Source organism: Phyllostomus hastatus, unplaced genomic scaffold (assembly GCF_019186645.2).
Source record: "Phyllostomus hastatus isolate PE091 unplaced genomic scaffold, TTU_PhHast_1.1 phas_contig_137, whole genome shotgun sequence".
Classification (NCBI taxonomy): domain Eukaryota; kingdom Metazoa; phylum Chordata; class Mammalia; order Chiroptera; family Phyllostomidae; genus Phyllostomus; species Phyllostomus hastatus.
Window position 1 is genome coordinate 20,152,181 of NW_025333583.1, and position 10,341 is coordinate 20,162,521.

At 43.2% G+C, this 10,341-nt stretch overlaps 1 protein-coding gene across 7 annotated transcripts in view; it reads left to right on the forward strand.

The window, feature by feature from the left end:
- The window catches only part of RAPH1 (Ras association (RalGDS/AF-6) and pleckstrin homology domains 1), a 99,525-nt gene that overhangs the window by 77,065 nt on the left and 12,119 nt on the right, over positions 1-10,341 (forward strand). For 5 of the 7 annotated variants that reach the window (XR_006787174.1, XM_045851400.1, XM_045851413.1 and 2 more), the window contains 3 exons: positions 5,468-5,566; positions 6,595-6,715; positions 7,668-7,813. Coding sequence is in view for 6 of the 7 variants with exons in the window: in XM_045851400.1 (XP_045707356.1) it covers positions 5,468-5,566; positions 6,595-6,715; positions 7,668-7,813 (366 nt within the window). In the remaining variant the exon portion in view is untranslated. Of the gene's footprint in view, positions 1-5,467; positions 5,567-6,594; positions 6,716-7,667; positions 7,814-9,094; positions 9,171-9,713; positions 10,338-10,341 lie in introns of those variants that run through there. The other 2 variants (XM_045851439.1, XM_045851450.1) reach the window with 2 other exon arrangements.

Consider the following 10,341-nt stretch of genomic DNA (forward strand, 5'->3'; position numbering starts at 1 on the left):
CCTTATAGGCAAGAAGGGCTGGAAAGACATTCCCAGTCATGAAAGGCAAGGACCTGAACCCAAGATTACTCTATCCAGCAAAGCTTTCATTTAGAATGGAAGGGCAGATAAAGTGCTTCTCAGATAAGGTCAAGTTAAAGGAGTTCATCATCACCAAGCCCTTATTATATGAAATATTAGAGGGACTTATCTAAGAAAAAGAAGATCAAAACTATGAACAGTAAAATGACAACAAACTCACAACTACCAACAACTGAACCTAAAAACAAAAACAAAAAAACTAAGCAAATAACTAGAACAGGAACAGAATCACAGAAATGGAGATCACCTGGAGGGTTATCAGTGGGGAGGGGAAGAATGGGGGAAAAGGTACAGGGAATAAGAAGCACAATAGGTAAGCACAAAATAGGGGGAAGGTTAAAAATAGTATAGAAAATAGAGAAGCCAAAGAACTTGTATGTATGACCCATGGACATGAACCTTTAAGGCCTTGGGAGCAATGCTGGAGGGTGGGAGGATGCAGGGTAGAGGGGGATAAAGGGGAGGAAAATTTGGGACAACTTTCCTCCCCTTGTAATAGCATAATCAATAAAATATACTTAAAAACAGTAATCAAGAATTTCATATTCTTAAATGCTTTTATTCTCAAAATTTTTGCCTTTATTATTAAACAATGCAAACTTTCCAAATCATCGTCATTTTAAACATGAAATAATAACCTTTCTGTATAGCTGTTCATTTGTTTTGGAGGGCAACTTCATTATATATTCTTTTTGGAGTGTTTAAGAATTTAATGCGCAAAACTTCTGATTTTTAGCAAGAACATCTCCTCCATACTTGTTCTTATCTCGTGTGTGATTTTATTTATTTTTTAATATATTTTGTTGATTATACTATTACAGTTGTCCCATTTTCCTCCCTTCACTCCCCTCTGCCCTGCACACCCCCTCCCACCCACACCTCCCCCTTTAGTTCATGTCCATGGGTCATACATACAAGTTCCCCAGCTTCTACATTTCCTATACTATTCTTACCCTCCCCCTGTCTATTTTCTACCTACCATTTATGCTACTTATTCTCTGTGCTTTTTCCCCCTCTCTCCTCCTCCAACTCCCCTGTTGATAACCCTCCATGTGATGTCCATTACTGTGGTTCTGTTCCTGTTCTAGTTGTTTGCTTAGTTTGTTTTTATTTTTGTTTTAGGTGTGGTTGTTAATGATTGTGAGTTTGTTGTCATTTTACTGTTCGTAGTTTTGATCTTCTTTTTCTTAGGTAATTCCCTTTAACATTTCATATAATAAGGGCTTGGTGATGATGAACTCCTTTAACTTGACCTTATCTGGGAAGCACTTTATCTGCCCTTCAATTCTAAATGAAAGCTTTGCTGGATAGAGCAATCTTTGATGTAGGTCCTTGCCTTTCATGACTTGGAATACTTCTTTCTAGCCCCTTCTTGCCTGTAAGGTTTCTTTTGAGAAATCAGCTGACAGTCTTATGGGAACTCCTTTGTAGGTAACTGTCTCCTTTTCTGTTGCTGCTTCTGAGATTCTCTCCTTATTTTCAATCTTGGGTAATGTAATTATGATGTGCCCTGGTGTGTGCTTCCTTGGGTCCAACTTCTTTGGGACTCTCAGCTTCCTGGACTTCCCGGAAGTCTATTTCCTTAGCCAGATTGGGGAAGTTCTCCTTTATTATTTTTTCAAATAACTTTCCCATAACTTTTCCACTTGTTGCTCTTTCTCTTCTCTTGGCACCCCTATGATTCAGATGTTGGAATGTTTAAAGATGTTCTGGAGGTTTCTAAGCCTCTCCTCATTTTTTTGAATTCTCGTTCCTTCCTTCTTTTCTGGTTGAATGTTTCTTTCTTCCTTCTGGTCCACTCCATTGATTTGAGTCCTGGTTTCCTTCCTGTTGAGTCCTGGTTTCATCACTATTGGTTCCCTGTACGTTTTCCTTGATTTCACTTAGCGTAGCCTTCATTTTTTTTCATCTAATATGTGACCAAATTCAACCAATCCTGTGAGTATCCTGATTGCCAGTGTTTTTTACTATGTGTCTAATAGGTTGGCTATCTCTTCGTCGTTTAGTTGTATTCTTTTCTGGAGCTTTGATCTGTTGTTTCCTTTGGGACTTTTTTTTTTATTTTGGTTTGTCGCGCCTACTATGTGGTAAGGGGCAGGGCCTTAGGTGTTCACCAGGGCCAGGTAACCCCCATCACTGGGTTGTGACGCTGGGTGTGTGGAAGGGGTCTGAGAGGGAACAGTGGCACTTGCTCTGCTCTCTGCCAGATTTCAGTCACTTGCCTTGCTTCCCACAAGCTAAGTGGGCTCTTCTGGTGCTGATTCCCTGGCGGGTGGGTTTGTGTACATCCCGGGACCCTGTGGGTCTGTCCAACGAACTCTCCTGTGAGGCTGGGAGTCTCTCCCGCTGCTGCCCCAGCCCCCATAGGTGTTTTCAATCAGAGGTTTGAGGTTTTATTTCCCCTGTGCTGGAACCCTGGGTTGTGCGGTCCATCCTGCTCCCCAGTTGTTCCTCCCGGTTTATCTGCACGTGAATGTGGGACCACCCACTCTGCCAGCCACCACCTCACCAGGTCCACCAGCTGCCGCCTTGCCATGGGTCCTCTCCACCCAGCTGCTGGTCTCTGCCCCTCCTACCGGTCTGGATGAACATTTCTTCTTTAACTCCTTGGTTGTCGGACATCATACAGTTCAACTTTCTGTCGGTTCTGGTTGTTTTTTGTTTCTAAATTGTTGTTGTCCTTTTGGTTGTGTGAAGAGGCACAGTGTATCTACCTACGCCTCCATCTTGGCCGGAAGTCCTGCCTCGTGTGTGATTTTAAAAGTGGTGGAATAATATTTGGCAAACAGAGAAGAGAGGCAGCAAATTTGAAAGAATGTTTCACACTTACAAGGCAATAATATGACACAGTGTTTGACAGCATGGGCCCTGAAATGAGATCACATCATACCAAGTCCTGGTTCTTTCACTTGTTGACCAGTAACTTCGGAAACGGTCTGAACTTCTCTGTGTCTCCATTTCTCCTCAGATCGTGGAAATAGTAATATGTAGCTCATGGGGTCTGATGGAATGAGTTAATACATGTGAACATACTGAGTGCTCAATAAATGCCACTTTTAATAAAATAACAGTGTGTCCGCAGAACAGGCATTCTCCTTAGGTATTGGCACGGAGCCTGAATGACCGTAATGAAGGCTGTGTAATGAATGTCTTTACGGTGTGGGAGGTTGAAAAAAGAATCCTGGGGGTCCCAAAATGAAAATTTTAAATTAGCAAGGAATCTGCAAATACTCAAATAGTGGTATCGTAGTACTCTTCAGCGTGTTATTTGGAATCTCAGGTTAGAGAGATGAGGATAGAAGGTTAAAAGTTAATTTCTCTTTGATTTTCTTTGATGCCGTATTGATTTTAAAAATACTCCCTTGTGTAGAGATCTCTCTCTCCCCCTCTCCGCCCCCCCACCCCGGCAGGGTCACTGCTACAGTTGAACACCTATCCTGGTAACCCTTAAAATGGAAGGAATCAGCCAGAAATAGTTTGTAAATCACTGTAAAGGGGGCCGTGGTGATAAGAGCTGAGAGCCGTCCTATGGCCGCTGTTCGTTTGTCTGAAGTCTGTCCAGTGGCCAGTGTCTCAGAAGCAGGAGACGGAGAAGAGCTCTCCAGCCCTAACGGGCCGCGCTGAAGAAGGCTCTTTCTCAGTCGCCCGTTTCGTCTCCTGCACAGCCTGGGTGTGGCCTCTTCCGTTTTGTCAACACTGTATCCCAGCGACTGCTTGAAGCATCTGGCAGATAGTTCTTACTCAACAAGGATTTGTTGAATAAATGAATGCAATAAAATCCCTCTTTCTTTTACAGAAAAATACACACTCCTCTGTCTGTCCTCCTCTGCTCTTTTAAGACTGCTATGGTGGTTTATTCTGTGGTCTAATGAGGACAAGGGCATATATTCCAAGAGAAGGCTGTGGAGCCTATATTATCAGGAGAAATCATTCGGAATTATTTTGCTAACCCTTATTATTGGGTTATGGTTAAAACTGATTATAGCTCTCAACAACAAAATTGGTTTTGCATTAAATGTTTTATCATAGGAGCTGAGCTCTGTAAAACAGTGTATAGAATAGAATAAATAAGTGAATTTATATTTCTCTCATTGCGACCCAGAGAAATGAATCTTTAACAATGCAGATACATAATTTATAATAGTGGCCACCTATTCCTGCTACATTGAGAACTTATTCAAATCATTGTATTGATTTCATGGGTTTCCACAACAAACGAATATGGTTAAAAAAGTTTTAAGCCTCTTACAATTGGATATAAACTTAAATACTTCAGGTAAAGTAATAGCAATTTAAAATTTTGTTTTCAGAATAAGTAAGAGGGAAGTAGTAATTAACAATCCTTACCCCCAAAAGAACTGTGATTTAGTTTTTCATCCAAGGGAACTAGGGGTCGTGGCCCAGTAGAATTAAAATACCTTACGTCTAGCCCTGGCTGAGTCTTTCTGTTGGTTGGAGCATCTAATCTTCCTGCACACCCGGAGGCTGCAGGGTTGATTTCTGGTCAGGGCACCTACCTAGGTTGCAGGTTCAGTCCTGGTCGGGGTGTGCATTGGAGGCAACGGATTGATGTTTGTCTCTCTTTTCCCCTCTCCCTCTCCCCTGCCTCCCTCCCCCTGCCTTCCCTCCCTCTCTTTCTAAAATCAATAAACAAATCCTCAGGTGAGTATTTAAATAAATACCTGAAGTCTGTGCTAGCACTTGCATTTTTTACTCAAGGTCAAGTCAGTCATCTCCCATCCATCTCTCAACTGAGAAGCATATTGGGTTGTGAAAACTAAATTAGATGAGGCAGTTGATAAGCTGCTCATTCCCTGGAAGGCCTGTGCTGCGTGGGGGTACAGGAGCCTGTGGAGCAGGGCTCAGTCCACAGAGAGCGCCCCTGCAGTGGTGGGAGCACCCCATCATGTCCCAGGTGCTGTGCCTGGTGCTCGGTCCACCCCACCCAGTTGGTCACCTCCAGAGGAGCACTGGAAGCTTTCCCAAAGACTCTTGTTTGGAGTCTTCTGAGTGCTTTTCTGTGGGTTCAAAGTGAAATCAAACAATATTTTCTTGTTTCATTGTCTTATAAATTAAGAATTCTGATGACTTTGTTGGTGGACATTGTTTCTTTGAAATGTAGAAGGGGTGTTTGGGGATTTTCCAAATGTGAAGGTATTTTTTTAATTTGGATATCTTGACTAAAATTCAGCATATTTTTTCTCATTTATTTTATAAATATATTTATGGGCCATTTTATTTGGCCTATGGCCATATGAGAGATATAAATTACTAGGCCATTACTCTGATGGCCTGTAATTTGTCAGGGTATGTTCAGGCTTTGGTAGAGTTTATTTTTCTTCAGTTCTCCAGCAGACTTAATTGGACTTCATCTTTAATCTTGCAGCACCCACAGATCCAGAAGAAATCTCAGTACATTAAGTATCTTTGTTGCGATGATGTGAGGACCCTGCACCAGTGGGTCAATGGTATACGCATCGCCAAGGTATGTTTTCGTTGGGTTTGATAGCAGAATAATGAGGTAGTTAATGATAAGGTTTTGATTGCCATGACAGTTATTCTGGTTGTTTCATGTTCATGATTTTGCCAATGTCTAGTTTTCTCAGGCCTTATGTTTTAATTTTAAATGTCTTTTTTTTTTTGGTCATATGCATACATTTTTAACAGTTGGTATTTGTGGAATAATACTGGTGGTAACAGCTTGTGTAACATCAAAGTGATTATTTTGGCTTTGGAGTGCATATCATATCATTCTCATATAGCAGAGCTTGAAAATTAAGTTGCCTTGAGATAGGGGAAGGATGAATAAGCAGAGTACAGGATTTTTAGGGCAGTGAAAATATTCATAATCTGTGTACTGTAATGGTGGATATATGTCATTATTCATTCGTCCATATCCATAGAATGTATAGCACCAAGAGTGACCCTAAGACAAACTGAACTTTGAGTAATGGTTGTGTGTTAATGTTACAGTCTCACTGACTGTAACAACACATGTCCCACTCTGGTGGGGGTGTTGGTGATGGAGGAAGCCGTGCACGTGTGCAAGCTGGTAGTGTATCGGAGGGCTCTGGCCCTTCCTCCTGATTCTGCTGTGAACCTAAAAAAAAAAAGCAAGTTCTATAAAAAAAGCAAGTCTTAAAAAATATATTTTAAAGGACATCTTAAAGATGATTGTACAAAATACTTGAAGAAGTATTTGTGCCAAGAACTAGAAGTAAAATTTCATTATAGCTGTAAAATCAAAGGGGCTTGAGGAATAACTGGAAAAAAATCTTTGTATTGATAACAAACCCAATCAAGGGTTCACTTCTTGCTGCCTTTGTAAAAATGAGGAAAAATAAGGGTAGATTCTAATTTACTGGTGTTAAAATAACTTTGGAAGGATTGTAGGTGTTAATTTTAATACAAACTGTGAATCAGTAAACAGAAATGTGTCACCCTTTCCTACCTCTCGCATTGGTGTCATGCCCTGTGAGGCTCAGATGTCATCATCTACTGCCTTCTGTTTAGTATGGGAAGCAGCTCTATGTGAACTATCAAGAAGCCTTGAAGAGGACAGAGTCTGCTTATGATTGGACTTCCTTATCCAGCTCCAGCATTAAGTCCGGATCCAGTTCTTCCAGCATCCCAGGTAGTTTGAAATGCCCAAAGCAGTTTACTAGCAATATGAACGGGTCTCTATAGGCTGCTAGTAGACCTGGTTACTTCAGCATGATTCTTAAAAATCAGAGCCATACCTAATTTCTAAATTATATTCAATAGGTATATGAGCTGCTAGAGGGCACAGTATCTTGGGCAATCTAATAATACCCATCTCTCACAGAGTGATTGGATAGGACTGGCTTTAACACTTGAGCATCCCCCAGATGTCAGGCATTAAACTAGGTGCTTCTGCATGACTATCCTACCTGACTCGGTGTCCGGTGAAGTCATCTTCCTGGTTCCCTCACCCTGGGGGTCAAATTACACTGCATCCTCAGCCATTCCCTGCTCCCTTGAAGGCTTGTCCTCGTGCCTTTACCCAGGAGGCCAGGCTCAACAGAGCAGCGGCTGCCTTATGATGCCTGTGCCAGAGTCTCTAGGAAACACACCTCTCACTTGGGGGTCAGACTCTGAGGACTGCCCATTGCTGGGGAAGGACGTCGTCATCATGTGTATATCTGAATTCTTGAGAGCTCTGTGGGATGGCCCGGAGCAGTGATATATGAAAAGATCAAATCTCAATGTAATAAAGACACACCTGAAAAAAATTCACTCCTTTATTGATGGTTCATTAATTTTTTTACTTGCTATGAGTTCTTCCAAGACAGATTGTCAGGATACCAATAATGTATGTGAACCTTTTATTGTAATTATCGGTCTCTCGTGGTGAACTGTTTTAGAAGGATCAAGATTTCCTTTTAGCTCCTAAGGCAAGGGAAGTTTTCTAGTGGAATAAACGGGTGTGCTTTACATGCAGTGAGTCAAGGTAACTTGTTGCTGTTCTATATAGCACTTGGTCTTTTGTAAAAGATCTACCTGAACATAAATAGTCATACTGTCAGAACTGTGTGATCCTGTTTTTGAACATTTATTTTGAACAGAGTCTCAGTCAAACCACTCCAATCAGTCTGACAGTGGAGTGTCCGACACCCAGCCGGCAGCAGGGCACGCCCGCTCCCAGAGCATCGTGAGCTCCATCTTCTCTGAAGCCTGGAAGCGAGGCACTCAGCTGGAAGAGTCCAGCAAGGTAACGCGCTTGTGAGCCCTGCTAGAGAAAAGTCTGTGGCGTTCTGGGGGGTGAGCTTGTTGCTCTTCTGTTCCTTTATTAGGGATCTTTCCTGGCTGTATTTCTTTATGCTTTCTCTGATTTCTCCTCAGAAATGAGTATTTGTGAATGTGCTGTAGTGACCTAAGATCTCAAAAAGCGCGCAAACAAAAAACCTGGCAGCTTAACTATTTTTTGGTGGCTCCAATGTTTAAGAAGTAACAGTTTTCTCCCTTCCTCCTTAATCATTTTGGATGGAGCACCACCACTTAGTGCCAGTGCCCGAATTCTGTCCCAGAAAAGCTGCTGGTGGCTGTCTGTTTCTTTACTTGTTATTGATATATTCAGACTCATTCCTTTATCTTCTCTTCTTGTATGCTTTTTGGTATTTCTCTGAGCATTGATGAATTTTTTCAAATTAAGGCACATGTGGAAGGTTACATTCCAATTTATCCCCTTAAAGTTTTGGATCCCTGGGCCTTGCTTAGTAGCTTCTTCAGTGACACTGAGGACAAGTGTAATTATTGCCAGACTATTCGGAAACGTGGAGAGGTTCTTCAGACAGCCGGAGAACGCCGTACCAGACTGCCTGTGGGCTCCTGTGGGCCAGGGTGTGTCCTGGCTGCGCTCCCCGCCCCCACCCCGGGAGGCGAGAGCTCACCCAGCACTGAGGGTCCCGTGGCACATCTGGCCCGACCCTTTTGTTTCTACTCAACAGTCATTTTTATTTTATTTTTTCTTTGGTCTTAATCACTTATGCAAGTACATTCATCCATGGGAATTAAGTGGATGTTTTTCCTTACTTTATTGCTTGATTTGCATATCTAGTTAACTGGCCCTCAGGAGGGTGGAGGGAGTGTGAGTAACCCAATGTGGGGGTCTCTGAGGAGTAAATACTTGAACATTGGTTTTAATGACCTAAATTCTCAAAACACTGATCGTTTGCTTAACTCCCTTAGCAGAGGTTGAAGCTTTAGGAAATCTCTGCTTTTCTGGGGGGAGCAACCCCCTCATCTGGTACTAATAACTCAATGTACGTGGTAGAGAAGCGGGTTGGCACAATGCAGACAGGTGAAGAAAAGCCTTCACCTTACTAAATCTTTAATGGTGTTTTCTACATGCATTTTAAATGCGAGGCCAAGGTTCCCGTGCTCTGGTTAGACAGAGCAGTCCCGTCGCAGTCTCGGAGAGAGCGGGAGCCCTGCCGTGCAGCAGCGACTGTGTCTGAGTCCTGATCCCCGTGTGTTTCTTCTGTTACCTCAGTCTCAGGTGCCAAGGGAGAAGGCCAGCACAGCTAAGGTCTGCACACCTGCAGCATCCAAGACAGGGTCAAGTTAAGGTCAGGGGCCGTTCTATGGAAACACATTAACCTGGGTGACTCCTGTAACCAAGTCTTGCAGACTAATGCTTTTACTTTGATGTGCAGTTTTTAAAGAAACATTCTAGTGTCCTAATGAGCATTAGAATTCAGCCCTGTAATAAGCCTTCTAGTTCACTAACCTAAGTTCTCCATGCTAATTAGATGTCATTCATAACTGGAAACAAATGGTTTTATCTTGGATCCTTATAGGATGTTCAAAAGGTCTAAAAGATGTACCCTAAGTTATTAAGCCAAGGGTTCTTCCTTTACTCTTTTCAGAAGCACTCGAACCACGTTCATGCATGAGTAGTTCCATGCAATGCATGACCAGATGTGGTGACTCGGGCGGCACCCGGGGGTGCTCAGCAGGTTGCTGGCAAACTCGAGCTCCCCTTTCTTGATACGTTTCCTTTACCCTAGCCTTCTCAAGTTTCCTCTCGCTTTCTTTTGGCTTTTTCTGTAGGATATTGTTATGACCTTTTGCTTTCATGTTTATGAAGCATTTCTTTGTGTATTTTCCAGTAAAACAAATGTAAAGAATGCCGCCTCTTGACCTGCATTGCTGGACTTCTGTGCATGTTGGATGCAAGTGTCTCACAGGGACACGAGTGTGTGTCAAGCTCGTTCATTCCTGTGTGACTGTGCACGCCTGCTGGACACTCTTATACTCTCACGTGGCAGCTTACTAGCATCAAAAAGCCTTCCTCGTCCCTCAGGAGGCCCCCCACCAGCACCCCTACACCCGGTTAAGGCATCTGCCCGAGGCAGATGCATCACGGGCTGAAAGGTGAACTTGAGCCGCCACATCTCCCCTTGCCAGAGTGCGGGTGGGGTCCAGGGCTCAGAGGCCCTCCCACAGAGGGCTCCCATGTGGGGCAGCCATCACCCTTCAGACAGCTTTTGCTACAGGATATTGTTTCTAGGTTATCAGGCGGTCTAGCCACTGGAAAATAGCGTCAGACAAACGAATCTCCCCTGTGCCGGTGCTGTCCAGAGAGCCCCCATTTAGCTTTCCCTCCGCTGTGATCGCCAGCTCCTGCATCTTTCCGTGCACGTGCCCGAGTCCTTGCTTTTGACTTTCAGCCACACATAGCTTACCTGTGTAACTGTTTTTATTGTGTTCTCTCCTCCCGCCCCTTTTATACTCCTT